At 36.5% G+C, this 16,798-nt stretch overlaps 2 protein-coding genes across 2 annotated transcripts; one reads left to right on the forward strand and one right to left on the reverse strand.

The window, feature by feature from the left end:
- The first annotated feature begins 3,487 nt into the window (after positions 1 to 3,487).
- LOC149215938 (uncharacterized) lies at positions 3,488 to 9,841 on the forward strand. The gene has a single exon (XM_089392639.1). The coding sequence runs from the start codon at positions 6,411 to 6,413 to the stop codon at positions 6,771 to 6,773; it is 363 nt and encodes a 120-aa protein (XP_089248765.1). The 5' UTR covers positions 3,488 to 6,410; the 3' UTR covers positions 6,774 to 9,841.
- A 2,627-nt stretch (positions 9,842 to 12,468) lies between these two features.
- LOC149215939 (putative receptor-like protein kinase At3g47110) lies at positions 12,469 to 16,312 on the reverse strand. Its single transcript, XM_089391120.1, has 2 exons — positions 14,287 to 16,312; positions 12,469 to 14,187 (listed from the first exon to the last, which is right to left on the reverse strand). The coding sequence occupies exons 1-2, from the start codon at positions 14,429 to 14,431 to the stop codon at positions 13,739 to 13,741; spliced, it is 594 nt and encodes a 197-aa protein (XP_089247246.1). The 5' UTR covers positions 14,432 to 16,312; the 3' UTR covers positions 12,469 to 13,738.
- Between the last annotated feature and the right edge of the window lie 486 nt (positions 16,313 to 16,798).

Genomic DNA, 16,798 nt, shown 5'->3' on the forward strand with positions numbered 1-16,798 from the left:
CCAATATAAGAATAATCTAAAAACACAAGTTTCTTCTACAAAAATAACTCGGCCTCTTCCTAGCGTACTCACACCTGCTCCTGCAACTCACATTGGCAGCTGGAAATGTGCACCACTTGCTCTGGGAAATCCGATCAGCCCCCAGAACTATGTTCTGGCTACCACACTGCCTACTGCTACTCACTAAAGCCACTTGAAACACCTTTGGTAGTTAATCATGTAACTGGAACTCGGTTTGCATCCTTTGCAACTCGAACTAGATAAACTAGAAGTGTGCACTAGTTAATTCACACTTCCTAGTACAAACTCCTTGTAGAGAAATTCAACCTCTCTTCCTATCACTAGAACACTAGGAAATCTGTGGATATCTTCTCTAGAAATTTCCTCCCAAATTCTCTGTTGAAACACATGTTGTTGGTGTCTCCCTCTACTTCAAGTACACCCTTGCTAATCACTGCAACTGGATAAGTTGAACTTCTCAAATGTGTCTCTCCAAACCCCATCGACTTGCTTTTATAATCTCTTGTTGAAAAATCAACGAGCATGATCTAATCACAATCAATGGCTAAGATCATATTGACCCCATCAAGTGGCTTTTCCAGAAGTCTCTAGAACAAAATCAATTTTCCTCAATTAATTTGATTTAATTAACCAATTTTTCTAAGTTAGACTTAGGAAAATAATTAATAATTGGCTAATTAATCTAATTGAGGTGTTTCTTGCGAAACCTTTTTTGGGTATTGGAGAATATATGTTCCTTAGCCTCCTAGACACCATAGATACCAAAACATCTATCTGATGCTACCAAAAACTAACATAGCATAGGTCCATCTTAACCTTGAATTGTGTGAAAGGGATACAAATCTCGAAGTATGCTAAATACACATAGACACATATTTTACAAAAAGGCATGCACAAAGACACATCAAATATACACTAATATCTCTCCCACATGTGCTATATAGTATCTCGTTTTTCTTGGTGCAATAATTTTAGATTTATTATGGTGTCAGTGCTAAGTTATTCTTATTTATTCCTATATATGAACAATCTCTTGAAAAGAAGCTCAAGCCTTAAACATAATTCCATGTTTACTAATATCAATGGTTGGGAGTTTTGATTCCTAGAATAAGTCCGTCTAAACCCAGGATCTGTAAGTGTGGAAAAGATAAAAAATCTCAAAATATGTGATATATATGTATAGAGAGAAATAAGACAAAGGTTTACACACACATACACATTATAGACACATAACCAACATCTCCCTTATTAATACAATAGAGCACCAAGCTTCTAGTAGTGTTATTAATTTAGTTTGTTGCAATTGAAATTGATTAGGTGGATTCTTATTTGTTCCTACATCTGATTGTAAATAGGATATGGTTTTGTAATATTTTTATATTATACGCTAAACTTACTTGATAAATACCTGAAATAATAGAATAGGTTTGAATTTATAAATTCTTGAACTTTGACCGCTTCAATTTCATAGTTAAAATACTTCATATTATTAAAGTTGTGCTTTCACCAACTTAAGTATGAAAATCTTAGTTGTGCTTTTTGTTACAGAGGAATTTTAGATACTTAATGTCAAATTCTTTCAATATGTTTCCAAACCATGGAAAAATTATGACAGGAAACTTTTAGTTGGTAGCATAGCAACACTAAAATGTTGTTCAATAAATCATACAAGCCACAAAATATATTTACTTATATATATTTTTTTGTTTTCCAAAAGGAAATCATTTTCTCTCAGCTCAAGAACAAGAGTGGGTCAATACAACAATATTCATAGGCTCAGAGCCATTGCAACAATATTTCTCATGATTATGTCAAGGAAGTGAACATGGGTGGCAGAGATAACAACCATTCTACCCAACCACCTAAGGTAACCGTAATTGACAGATACACAAATGTGTGTCAATTAAAATTATCTCGTTCAAACCGTTCTAAAAATTAAAAATAATAATCAGATTATATGGAACTACCCATTAGTAATATAGAAAATTCAGGAAACTCTATAAATCAATCAATGCGTGGTAGTGCTATTTTCATCTTGCTATCAGAATTTATTATTGAAAATATTTTTAATATATGAATAAATATAAAAGCACTGCAACAGACTCGATATGGACAGAGACTAGAAATATTATTTACATGGATCTTTAAATAAACTTACGAGCATTAACGTTATTATAACATGTAGAAAAGTGTGAGTGAAACGTAAGAGATTATGCAACGGCAGCATGCCGAGATGAAAGGGAAGTGCATGGAGACAAAAGTATTGTAATTTAATAGGGAAAACAATTCCAACATCAAGGAGTTCGTAAAATTGATAAGAGAAAATAGCCCATTACTGCTTCAATAGTATCCTTGAACAAGTCTCGGCATTTAAGGAGATGATAAAACTCTAGGTTTTAAGGGGTTCTATATTGTCTCATAGACTTATTCAAAGAAGATTGAAAGGTTGGATAATTAGAGGTTGGTTTTCGACAACAATGTAAGTTATAAAGGTCATTGGCGAACTTTTGTGATAAAAAGGAAAAAGTGTCTTATTAGTCCCTGCAGTAGGGACTATTGCAACTGAAATGTGAGTTGTATGGGAGTTGTTTATAATGCGACTTTTTGAGATTCCAATGACGGAATTCGGCGGAAGAAATTGAGATGAAATCATGATTTGTTGCAGTTATAATGGTTTTTTAACTGCATATTCGGATTCAGCACCCTGAAAAACCCCAGGGACGCTTTCATTGTGCAGAAACTAGTTATCAAACTTGGATTTCAATAAATTACTGCCGGATTTTCACCAGAAAAAATCGCCGGAAAAGCTTTCAAAAAGTCGCGTTAAAGACTACGGCCATTGTATGTAGGTTAATAATTTTTTTAACTAAATTTTTCTTAAAAAATTTAATGCATATTTTTGCTGACCTGCTGAATATTGAAAACTCTCATTGTTAACCAATGAATGAATCTGAGGTCTTATTAAGACCTTTTGAATATTGAAAGCTCTCATTGTTAACCAATGAATGAATCCGAGGTCTTATTAAGAATCTACGACATTTCACTTTCATTTCAGTTTCAGAATGGTTGCTCTCAAAAGTTTCAGAATGGTTGCTCTCAATCTGGACTAATGCCAGCGTTGTTGTAGCATTAATTAACTAAAATTAAATGTTTGGGTGCTTAGCTGGCTCCTCTGCACACGCGGCCTCATTGACTCTGGCCACAATCTTCTGTTGCCTGGTACATGCGTCTTCTCGTATGTTAGAGTATTATGCTGCTTCACACGTTTATGTGACCTCTTCAAAAAATTCTATATCAGAGGTGCCAAGCGTCAGTCTTCATTGGAGTTTTGCAGATCATTGGAGTATTCTATATCAGAGGTGCCAAGCGTCAGTCTTCATTGGAGTTTTGCAGATTATTGGAGTTTTACGGAACGTTGAAACCTGCCCGATCACGAGCACTCACAGAAGACTCATAGAATCCTGTTGTTGTTCACATTGTATAAAAAACAAACGATACCATTCTTTGTCAGACAATGTTTTTCTTTGTCATATATTATTAGTAAATTTTTGGAAGTATCATCAGTAAAGTTTTGCAAGTATCAGTAACCAATATATGCTAGTAGGAAACATATTAATAAAACGATTACCTCCTCTTTTTGAAAGCCTTCCCTCCTTCAGTCGAACTTTCTTGAGCAGGTAATATCCATTTGCTGGGTATCGATAACGATCTGGAGATGGAATTGTTGCTCTAGGTACCACACTTACTGCCCCTACTTTGCAATCGCCCCATTAGCATTCGACCATGTAGTCACAAGCCCCTTGGGGTTACTCAATACTTCACTCGTTTTTTCGTTATGTTATGTATGTTGGAGCCCTATGACTGAGAAAAGGACCGTGAATCACTAAAGATTTTGAACTGCTGCTAGCTTGTTGAGTCGGTACTCCAAGAAACCCTTGTACTTCCCCTGGTGTGATAACTAGGCTTGAAGGCCAACCTTGCGAATTATATATATAGAAAACTCTGCTCTAAGTAAAAGGATGTGTGCGACGGAACTGTTACATACATGAAAGGATGGGTTAATGCACAGGGGACGTTGGAAGGAAAGAGATAAGACCCCCAATCATCAATCTCCTGCTCCCTTACACGTCAAACATGCTATCCTCTCCGTCTACCTGAGACCGACTCTTTCATCTCTGAATATAGTAGCCCTAAACAAACTATTATCTATCTATTAGCTTTAACAGTGCTACTATGTCAAATCCATATCTAATAAATCAATAATCTCTCTACATTGATATAAAATAAGGGGAAGCCTCAGGAAATCCCCTTTCTCTCTCACGGGTAAAATATTTTTCTGTGGGCGCCCCCGGCTCGATGGAGCTTAAGTTACCCGACAAGAATAGTTTTCACCCTTCACCCCTTGTTTGATTGTTCTGTCTCTCGCTCTTGCCTTTCAGTATTACCTGCCTGCAGAGGAATCCCGGAGCCCGTCCCGTTCTTCAAAACCCTAGCTCGATGAGCCCGGAGACAAAGCGTTTGACACGAAAGTGAGGCAGACACAAGGTTGTGGAACACTGTAAAGAAGTCAGATCGGTGAAATGGAATCTGTTACAACTGAGAATAACAAAGAACAAATGCTTGACTCTGTCAGGAGTAAAAATAAGGCGAACGACATTTGTAAGTGACACTTGCAATCCATGCAAGTGTGTTGGCATGTTGCAACATTAGCAATAATTAAAACTTAAGTCCACAGTTTTGAACATCATTTAATTTCACAAAGAATTATTATTTTTATTTTTGGCCAAAGTGTTTATCTTACGAACTCGGAGTTGGTGTAAATATAAGTTTAATTTTAATATCTACTTCTCCTCTACTAATGAGCAATGAGCATGGAAGCACCGGCATATATCAGATTAATGGTTTTTACCAGGATTCAAGCGAGAGAGAGAATTTGTGAACAGTCATCCTGGCACAGATAGGAAAGGGTTCGCGGCAGGCTAACGAATAGATGCCCCTAAGTATCAATGAAGGTGAAGGTAGAGCCCCGTATGAAAGTGCCAAGGTGAAGAACGAAGATTCCTGTTTCGCTTCACAGTAGTATGGAGGTTTCCCAAAATGCAAGGTAGGGTTAGGTTAATAAATGATAGTTTTCCATTTGATTTTAAATTTGGATTTAGGTTTGCAGGTGACTTGAGAGTTGCCACCATTAAAATTTAGGTTCAAAATATATATTTTTTTAGGCGTTTGAGTTGGGGGAATTGGTAAAATTTAGGTTCAAAATATATATATTTTTTAGGCGTTTGAGTTGGGGGAATTGGTAAAATGCATGGGAAGGATCCCCACAATTTAGACACCCTGAAAATTTTCTGCCTCCGAACACATAGGATCCTCTCATTCCTGTTGCAATTAGAGCTTTGCGCATTGGAAGGTGTCTTCAGTTTTCACTCAAAATCATTGCCTTTATTAAAGTTTTTAGATTCAGTATTTATTTGTTCACAATTACTCTATTAGATATTGTTAAATGTTCTTTGCACATGGTTAACTGCTTGATAGGGTTAGTTGTTCTCACAATATGGTTAATTGTTCTCTCTTTTTTATATACTATTTCTTACTTCAAAAAGTTCCTTTATTTCCCCTAACTGTTTTGTCTGAATGCTAACTTCCATTCTCGACCACATAACACAAAACGACCACCTTTGTTTAATAAATAAATTTTTTTGCAGAGAAAAAAGGGGTTGAACCTTTTTTTCTTTTTTTTTTTCCGAAGGTGGCAAAACCTATCAAACTCAGGTGTCAAACCAACAGTGAGGACAGCCATCTCTGGCTGCTATCCGCGAATGTCGGTTTGACTCATCACCGTTATCAAGGAAAACCACGCCACCTGTAATAACCCGCTGGTGGTCCGTAAGGGAGCAGGCTTTCACTCCTGCCAGATGCCTCTGGGTCTTGGGCCGTTAACCTGTTTCCTTACGTCCGAGGAAGACGAGCTCTTAGCCAAGCAGAAGCAGTTTTACGGCATACTCCAGGCCGAAAAAGGGGTTGAACCTAATTACGCAAACGACCACCTTTGTTTAATAAATAATTTTTTTTGCAGAGAAAAAATAGGGGTTGAACGCTAATTACGCTGAAAGGCATTCTCTTTGTGAGATTGGGTGGGAAAACATTGTTTTTCCCACCCAATTAGAGCGCTTTATTTTCGCTCTTCAACCCAATTATATTTTCACATGTTTGGCAGAAATTTGGGCGAGTTTTGGTCCATGATTAGTGGGCATCCATCGTCTTCACGGAGATTTATGAACCCATCGTATTGGACTTAGTGAAAAAATGCGCAGACCTACCAAGAATTTATTAGATTATGGGTGAAAGGTAATTTGTAGATACGAAAAGACGAGGAATAGGAAGCATTTATGTTTCGAGTTAATGGAGAGGCTGAGAACTATGGAAGAAGCACCATGTCTCCAGCTGTAATGGCGTTGCAAGTGGCATTAGGAATACGAATGATAGCCGGAACATGGATGTTCAAATCCCTCATGGAGGAAGCAGATCACAAGAAGAGTATGATGGGAGGGGCAATGCCTATGCCCCGATGCCCCACCTGCAATGGCTCCAAGAGGGTTCCCTGTATCTGCAAGTGTTGGTCTGATGGCGATGAGGATTGCGCTACATGTGGCCATACCGGTATGAAACCTTTCTCCTCCTGTGGTGGCTCCGAAAAGGGCCGACCAATTCTGATCAAGCTTTGGATCTCCAATGCCCGCAAGAAATTTTAACAACGTCACTATTTTATTTATCTAGGGACTCTCTGGACATCGTTATTTATTGCGAAAAAGCCTGATCTTAATCAGGTTGGCTGCTAGGGTTCGATATCGTCTCCATGCCCCTTCTTCTATGTATACTATGTAATACGTTGTAATATGAAAACTTGAATCGAAAGGGGTTCGAATTATTGATTCATCCATTATGCAACTGCCATGTTCACTCAACATTTTGTGTATTCATTCCATTGCATTTCTGTTTTGACAACCAATTCTACTTAATTATTTTGGAGGGGAGAGCAAGAAATGGATAAATTGTGGTAGGAATGAATAAATGTGAGTAGATACATCGCATTTATTTCAGACTTGTGTTCTACGGTCTACCCACTAAATATTGGGGTTTGCAATATGTGCATAAAATTCAATATTGTCAGTTTCAAAGAAGCTAAATTATTTTCTAGAAATTTTTGAATCTTAAAAATAGTCTAAAGTGACTATTAGCTACAGGACGTCACACCCCAGTGGTTTAATTATTAGTAATTTTAGTTAGAAATGGTTGGAGGAAATGGTGCCATGGGCTGCACTGCAGAGTGGACTGATTTACTAGGTCTAATGGGTGATATGCTAAACTTGCATCCAACCTCATCATCCTTAAATGGGAAGGACCACATGGAAGCAATCCTTCAACAAAGACATCAAATAGGGCAGACCACTTGGATGCAATATTTCAATTAAGACATCAAGACTAGGGTTTTGCCATATTCGCTTTTTGTCCCTGGCCCTAAATATATGAAACGTACCAGATACTTAGCTAAGCTGGTCCACTAGGTGTCAATATGAACATATCTTTGGAGCCGTATCTCATCTCATGGCAAAAATGTCCTCTGGTTGTTGGAATCGGGTGATATGGAAAATTGCAGTTCCAATTGCTAGAGTTTGGTGATAAATGAATCACAATTACCATCGATTTGGAGCTTTGATCAAATGTTCAATGATTTAGGATGATTCAGACTTGGAAAAAAACCTTGTGGACATCACTCCACCATACATAGAACTTGCAACATAAAACTCAGATGTATCACTGTGTTGATGCAGTTTGAAGAATTTGTCGAGTCATATTATATCACAATCTCATTTACAGGTTTTTTTTGAACTTGAATCTTCAGGTTTGAAATTCGGTTCAGGTTTGTTGAACCTCACAGATAAATCTAATATTGAATCTGAATCTAAAGATAATTTTGAACTTGACTATGAATTTAATCGGAAAAAAACTGAGGTTTGGTTTGAGGTTTGAACAAAAAAATTATGCAAGCCATGCAATAATTTTGGTAAGTTAAGGCATTGGCACCCATCTACCATATTATATCACAATCTCATTTACAGGTTTTTGTTCAACTTGAATCTTCAGGTTTGAAATTTGGTTTTGTTTCACTTGAATCTTCATGTTGGAAATTCGGTTTAGGTTTGTTGAACCTCACAGATAAATCTAATATTGAATCTGAATCTAAAGATAATTTTGAACTTGACTATGAATTTAATCGGAAAAAAACTGAGGTTTGGTTTGAGGTTTGAACAAAAAATTTATGCAAGCCATGCAATAATTTTGGTAACTTAAGGCATTGGCACCCATCTACTACCAATGCTTCCTAGTCTAAGAATTTTGAATATCAATATGAACAACCTCACAGGTTGAGAGAACTATTTCTTTCATCACACACCCACTTTCCTTATTGGAATCTATTTTCCAATAACTTCTTTTGAATTTTGATTTCCTCCCTAACAACAAAATTGACCAGTTGGTCGCATTGTTATTGTTCATATTTCTAGCTGGATATTGTTGTAGATGATGTAACAATAACAGTAAGTTGAACTGAATAAATGAGATGAAGTTTTTTTGTACAACAAGTTGGGCAGAGTCAATCCCCAGAAGGAACCTGAACCAGAGAGGATCAATGCAAAATTGATGATAAGTAAGCAAGCAACCTTGTCCATCGTAACATAGAAATGCACCCCAACTTTTCATATTTCACAAATGTTATTATAATCATCCATTGGGATGCTTCTTTGAAACTGTTGGTCTGAGAAGATGATGGTGCACTAGTGTTGATATTCTCCTCAATATCAAGTGTTACGTCCCCGTATCACACTTATGACCATTTTACCCTCCACTGCATTGTCTTTTGAGAAAGGTAGCCATTCATCCCCTTTGCAATACATTGTAGCCATCCTTTCATGTAACCAAATCACAAACACATTGCATTTCCAAGACAAGTAGGGTATACAAGCCTTCAAGCTGAAAATTTTCTAAACCGATAAAAAACAATTATATCAATGAAAATGTGATTTCTTGTTTTGTCTGTTGTCAAATTTGACGTGCCTGACTCTAATCTAGTGATGGGAATCATCTGATTATGGATATCATATTCCTATTTCAGCAAATATACATTTTCAAACACTATGTTTTGTTGTTTTCTTCTCTATTTGCAAGATTTTGTCACAGAGGAAATATAGAGAAATTGGATAAGTGGAAGAACAATTGGATCAATGAAAATGTGATTTCCTGTTCTGTCTGTTGTCCAATATGATGTGACTTAGTCCAATCTAGTGATGGCCATCATCTGATTATGGATAGAAAATTCCTCTCTTTGCAAAAATACAGTTTCAAACAATATATGTTTTGTTGTTTTCTACTCTATTCGCTAGATATTGCCACAAGGGAAAATATAGAGCAATTGGATAAGTGCTTATATTGAAAATATGTAAGGGAAAAACAATTATATCCATGAAAATGTGATTTATTGTTTGATCTGTTGTCAAATATGATGTGCCTGAGTCTACTCTAGTGATGGGAATCATGTGATTATGGACAGCAGATTCCTATCTCAGCAAAAGTACAATTTCAAACAATATATGTTTTGTTGTTTTCTGATCTATTTGCAACAAGCACACCCTCTTGCATGGATAAAGTATCAGATGTAGTTCATCTTAAGTGGAGGACAATATTCACATGAATGCATGCACACACCCCCTCTAGATCTGCACCATCCTCAACTCCTCGTGCGAGTAACCTAGCATATCTAGGACTCTACAACCCGCTCTAACGGTAGGTAACTTTGAAATAGAAAAGCTAACTTAAGTGGATCAATAGTCCAAAATAGGTGCTGGAAGAGGTTGGCACATGCATACTGGAGGTATGCATGCACCCTTACTCTCTCTCCCTACATAACACCAATGCCGCTCCAAAGAACACTAGTGTTGCACCATCATACTGATCTGTTGTGCCCTCACTCTAACTGCACTGGAATCAAAGTAGCCTCTGATGGAACTGTTGTGCCATAGAGAAGGAGAACAAAAAAAAGATAAAAATATAACGCTGCAGGGCATTTGACAAGGATCCACATCCTTAGTTAGTCTAATTTTAGTTAGTCTAAAGATTCAAGATTCAATCTAAGGATCCACATCCTTAGTTAGTCTAAAGATTAGTTAGTTAGTCTAATTTTAGTTAGTCCAACTAAGGATGTAGATCCTTAGTTAGTCTAAAGATTCAATTTTACAAGGGTTGATTGGAAGACTTCAACCTTTTTCAGGTGAATATTATATGAAAGATCGACAATTTCCAGCCTAGGGCAAGCATTAGCAGGAATGGTTATGTCGGATATGGTCGTGTATAAAAAAGGCAAATTTTTCTATTGGACAAATGTATATAGTCAAAACTTTCAGATGTTTCAACAGTGCAACTCCTCTTTGGTAAAATGGGCAGTTTAGAGCCATATATTTCTAACCTTTCCAAACATGTGAGATGTTCAATACATGTGTTGATATACTTTAATTTGAAGCATTCGACCAGAATCAACTCTTTTAAGTGCACTAAATAGGCCACAGAACATGGTAACTCTTTCAAGCTTGCGCTCCCTATTCTTAGTTGTTCTAATTGGCATAGTGGTTCTTAGTTCAAGGGAATTTTTCCTAAATTAGTATTTAGTATATTCAGGTATCTTAAATGCCTCTGAGAGGCGATTCCCCTTGGCAAGTGTTCCAATTGAGCACAGCCATTGAAGTCAATATGCTCCAGTGTGGAAATTTCTCCCAAAATATCCATTGGGATGTATAGATTAATGCAGCCTCGCAATTCCAAATGTTGAAGTTGCAATAGCTGAGAAAAGGAATTGGGAAATGTTGTTAGTTTAGTAGAGCCAGATAGATCTAAATTTCTTAAGTTTTTAAGTCCCCAAAAGTCAAATGGGAGTGATTGTACATCTATGGCACCTTTCAATACAATCTTATTCAAGTTTTTCATCAAACTGCCAATCGATAGAAGAAAGCGAGAAAAATATGGCATGACGTTTTTTTTTGCAACTGACTGAGCGCTGCTCGAAGTACTTGAAGATGCTCCCTGCCCCCTCGCATCAATGTTGACCTCATGCAACTCCAAAGGTATCTGCAATGAGCATAATTAGTTAATTAATTTCCAGGAACTCACTGTTTCAGTCTAACTATCATGGATGCACATCGTCAGTGATGCATGACGAACTGATTAAATGATCGAATGCGATTAAATGATTGAATGCGAGCTTGGGACAAATACTTCTAAAAGATTCTAGGGTTACTTACCTCATCAATAAAATCAAAAAACTTTCCGGTAAGGTTGGCTTTACAACCTTGAAATTTGCAAACTCTCAAATTTCTCAGTGAATTGGTACGAGGAAGGGAAATGAAGGGAGCATTCCGCCAGCGAAACCATACCAACTCCCCAGACATACCAAGAAACCACAATGTTGTTCTAACTAAGGATGTGGATCCTTAATTAAAATTCCAAACCAAGGCTTTTGACATGGTACCACCCACATCACTAATAGAAATTCAATACATGAAGTTGTATGTAGATTTGTAGCAACACATTAGGCACAGCAAGGGGATCAACCAACGATGAACTACCTATGGAGTTTTAGCAAAGCACAATCATCACAGGGAGTTGAACTCAAGACAAACTCCATGCTAATATGGATCCTTAATCAAAATGCCAGACCAGGTTATTCAGCAAAGTACCCATGTCATTGGTGGATATGGGATTATTGACTGGTGGATATGGGATTGAAGTCAAGAAGATACAATAGCACAACTTGATGAATATCCAATGAGATTATTGTTTTTAAATATACAATAATACAAGCTGATGAATATCCTATGTTTTTGGTTGTCTTGATAGATGGTCCTTCGTCTATAGATGCCACAATGAAGGGGTATATGTTAGTTGAGATAGGCCACATCTGTGGGCCACTAAGGTCCAATCCATTGAAGTGCGCCACATCCATGGGCTATCAAGATAGCTAATACTTCCACCTGGCTTCAAATGCATCGGTTAACTCTGTCAGCCATATTAAAGCAGAAACATGTCTTTGGGGGTTTTGAAACTGGATCAGCGCTCTGATTTAACCACAGAGTTCAAAAGATTGTTTGCAGTGTTGGATCAGTGCTCTTGTTTAACCACAGAGTTCAAAAGATTGTTTGCAACATTATAAACACCTTTGACTTTTCGACAAGAATCCATTTACAGAACTCACGCCCTGCCTTCTCTGTTCATCATAGGATCACTTGAGAACTCCTCTACTCAACTCAACATACTACTTGGATCAGTTTTGTCCAAAAACCGACGACCCAGTAGTTTTAGTTTTCGAATTTGTTCAAACTTTTGACAAGCCTTTGACTGCACAAATCATTCTCATAGATCTCTCTTGATTCAACTAAATCTGTCAGTACTAGCTCTCTATCTCAAATTCGTTTTCACCACAGTCCATGCTTTTAGGCTTGCATTGCAATCGCCCAACACCCTTCAAGTATGGCAGGGACTTGCTGCTTTGTAGCTTGTTTAGTTAAAATATATTAATTACAACTTGTCACATATTTGAATGTAAGTTCTTGTAGCAGGACATATTGTCAGTGTTTTTAGATTACCGCTTACAAAATACAACTGCCATCCGAAACATACAATAGAATACGCGTCAAGGAATCGCTGCTACTTCCCCAGATGATAAAAGTTAATAAATTATCGGATATCTCCAATTCAAAAGATTGGATGTGCAAAAACCTATTTATACCCTGTTAATTTACTGGAGTTAGCGGCCAACTAAACCAAACTGCCATACATATATTAAAATTCTCAGCATTTATAACTATTCACACTATGATGGCATTATCCAGCATAAAAGTATCTCTATATATAGATGCCTCATAATTGTGTTGTTGAATCCCCTTATTTAGGCCTCTTTAAATCAATGTTGTAATAAAATTTCAAATATAACCTAAATCCAAATTTTCAAATCATAATGATATTTGAGCTACCCAATTTCTCCATATGGCTACCTATTATGAAATTTAGGCGTCTGGCCTAATTCTTAACAGTTCTGAGAAGGTAGTTGTGTCTTGTATTGATTAATCTTGTTCCATGGCTGTGGCTTCAAAATCTTGGTGCAAAGGATGAAGGTTTTGAATATCTCTAGAAGTATAGAAAGCATCATCTTTGTTAACATGCTTTTGTTCTTTATTGAACTAGTAAAATCATGAATGGGTGTGGAAACAAACCAACTGACTTTGACTTTCCTTTTAATTCTTCAAAACAATTTCAAAGCTCTTGGTATATATATGGCCCAAACAATACAAATAAAACGAAATTCCAGTGCATTTTATTGTAGACATAGATGAATATTGAACAATAACATTGATCTACATGCAGTTTTCCTAAGATAAAGATAGGGTATTCTTAAGATAGGGATAGCGTATTCTGTGACTGCAAAAACATTCAAATGCACTTTTTATGGCATATCCTTGTATTTCGCAATCACATGCATCCGATAACAGAAAAATTATATAGAGAAGGAAAGCAAAATAAGATGCAAAAAAATGTGTTTCATAAAATAGATGGACCTAATGACAATATACTTAAATTTCTTCATGGTTTAGTTACGCAACCGTTAGTTCCTAGACTAGAATGTAGAAGAACTTTGGTTGTCCCTAGTATTGTTCTGAGTGATATAACTTGTACTTCCCTGTAGATGTGTTATATCTGATTGAAATTTTGGAGTGCTAGCATCTCCCAAAAATGTCTCTCTGATGCTTTGCAGTGTACCCACAATGTCCATCATAGTAGGTTGTCCTTCAGGTGATTCTTTTGTGCATAGCAAACCCACATTTATGCATTGCTTGAGGTAATTGAGATCATTATCTTCTCCAGTGTTCGTACAAGTTCTCAATAGATTCTTGTCCACCACTTCACCTATTCGGTTTGAGAAACCACTATCCACCCATTTCTGGAAGTGCATTCCTTCCACAAACATGTTGTTGGTGGGCTTCTTTCTAGTCAACATCTCTAATAGCATTATTCCATAGCTATAGACATCACCTTTTGTTGTGACACCCCCACCCAATCCATATTCTGCATTCAAAAATTCTCATCTTAATGTTTTGTTCACAATGTTTATTATTAATATGAAATTCATGACATTATATAGCATGCTATTAGTTCAAATAATACCTGCAGGAATGTAGCCTATGGATCCTTTGAGTGCATGTGTCGAAGTGAGTGCTGAATCTTTGAGATTTTCAACTAGAAGCACATTGCTAGGTTTCAAATCACAATGGAGCACCTGCATGAAATAATGGTGATGGAGATATGCCATGCCGTGTGCAATGTCTATTGCTATATTCAACCTTTGAATCAAACTCAAACAACTTTCTTCTTCACCATTGGGATATAACCACTTTTCTAGGCTTCATTAATGGAAATATTAAAGCTTTGGTTTGGAGATCTGAATAAGTGGCTATGATTCTAATCAGGTTTTTGTGCCTAACTTTACCCAAAACTTTGCACTCTGTCAAAACTCTTGTAAGCCCCTTCATTTTCCAAATTGAGAAGCTTGAGAGCAACACTTGTGCCATTGTTCAAAACCCCTTTATAAACTTTCCCAAAATTACCAACACCTAGCAAGTTGGCATCATCAAATTCATTTGTTGCAATGATGATCTCTCCATAGGAAATTCTCGGATGCTCCGCATTTAAGGATGTCCCAACCTCTCTAAGAATATGTCTTTTGCAATTTAGAATCCAAAATATTCCCAAAAACAAACATAATACAACAATGATTACAACAGCAACAACAGGTAAGATATTTGATATGCCAAATGCTTTTATGTTTGTGACTAGAGCATGGTGACAGACCTGCCCAAGGTTCACAGAGGCGAGGATTTCCCATAAATCTGTGGCAACCAAGCTTGTTGAAAACTCCTCCCTTAGGGACCTCTCCTGACAACTTGTTGAAAGAAAAATTCAAGTGCTTGAGCATTTTGAGATTTGCCAATGACAAGGGTATTCCACTGGACAAAATGTTAAAGGAGAAATCCATGATGTGAAGATTTTGAAGTTCACCAAGTGAAACTGGAATCAGACCTTGAAGTGCATTGTAGGAAAAATTCAGGTATTCTAGTTCTTTGCAATTTCCAAGTGCACTTGAAATGTTACCAGTGAACTGATTAGCAGAAATATCAATGGCTTGAAGCATAGTCATCTTGCTTAGTTCCCTAGGCACTAGACCATCCAATAGATTGTTTGAAATGTTGAAATAGAAAGCTAAATTTGCAAGAGGTGTAACTTCTTGAGGTATATGCCCGCTGAGGTTGTTGTATGATAGGTCTCACGTTAGTAAGTTCACACAATTCCCTATATTTGCAGGGAGTTTGCCTGATAACATATTGTGGGCCAGATTTAGATATCTTAGGTGTTGGTTGCCGGCAATAAATTCAGGGATTCTTCCCCAGAGATTATTTCCAAAGAGATTTATGTACCCTAAGTTTTTAAGTTGCCCTATTTGCATAGGGATATTTACTTCTAAAAAGTTGGAATCCAGATATAATCTCTCCAACCTTTAAAGCAAAGTAAGTGAAGAAGGGATTACCCCTGTAAATTTATTGCTGTCTAGAGCAAGCAATGTTAAACTAGTCAGGTTTCCAATCTCTGGAAGTATTTCTCCATTCAATTCATTGAAACATTGAGGGAAACTACTCTCTGTCTTTGCCGACTGCATACGATACCTGTCCATTAGCAGAACGAAACATTTGATTTCCAGACAGTGGGTAATGATAGGGATCCATCGTAATCGGTGATTGCAGACATGAATCCAAGCAAAGTCCTCTTGGTCTGAAGCATTGCTGAGACGAGGATGCCCACGATTAGATAATTTGTCGGTGAAAAATACAGGACTGACACAAAGAATGAAATAAAAGAAAAAAATCATTCTCGTAATAAACCGGAGAAATGAAGGCACGTGACGTATCTCCATCTTCTTCTCCAAGAAGATGGTTTCTGAAGTGTAACTAACAGTCAGACAGAAACGATGGAAGAGAACCATTTTGATTGGAGTTCTCTCATTTATTTATATGGCACAGATTCTTGTATTAATTTCATATTAGGAAAAAATAATTGCCGTGTAAAATTAAAGATAAATCGTTAGTATAAGTGCATGATTTATATGATCAAAACAAAAGTGAATCTGACAAATCTGTTGGTCTAATTGCATAATTTATATCATAAAAACAAAAGTGAATCTGACAAATCTGTTAGTATAATTGCATAATTTATATGATAAAAACAAAAGTGAATTTGACATATCTCTGTTTAGTGAACTATGTTTTCTTATTATTCAAATATATTTGAATATTTTATATTTTAGGATAAAGATAGATTTATTTTAATTTTGAATTTGAATTTATAAATATCTAAAGGAATCAAATTTTTTAAGATGTATAAATTTTGAGAAAAAAATTACATTTGCTCAAAAATTTACACTTCAAGATGTGCAAAACTTGATATTTCTTTTAGCTCTTTACTTAGAACAACTATTTTACAAGTGTTGAGAGGGATCAAATCTTTTTTAATGTGCTAAATTTGAGAAAAAATTGACACCTCAAGATGTGCAAAACTTGACCTTTCTTTTAGCTCTTTACTTAGAGCAACACTTTTCTCTTTCTTGGTTAACTTGCATATCTCTGCA

Source organism: Pinus tabuliformis, chromosome 1_1 (assembly GCF_031772625.1).
Source record: "Pinus tabuliformis cultivar Carrire ecotype Pingquan chromosome 1_1, CPIR1, whole genome shotgun sequence".
In the NCBI taxonomy this organism is placed as follows: domain Eukaryota; kingdom Viridiplantae; phylum Streptophyta; class Pinopsida; order Pinales; family Pinaceae; genus Pinus; species Pinus tabuliformis.

What these genes read in the sequence shown, in the direction of transcription:
- LOC149215939 (XM_089391120.1), bottom strand. Translation starts at nt 14,431, where the DNA reads ATGGCATATCTCCATCACCATTATTTCATGCAGGTGCTCCATTGTGAT. An exon ending in CATAGGCTACATTCCTGCAG is followed by an intron (nt 14,188 to 14,286) that starts GTATTATTTGAA and finishes TTTTGAATGCAG; the next exon opens with AATATGGATTGGGTGGGGGT.
- LOC149215938 (XM_089392639.1), top strand. Translation starts at nt 6,411, where the DNA reads ATGTTTCGAGTTAATGGAGAGGCTGAGAACTATGGAAGAAGCACCATG.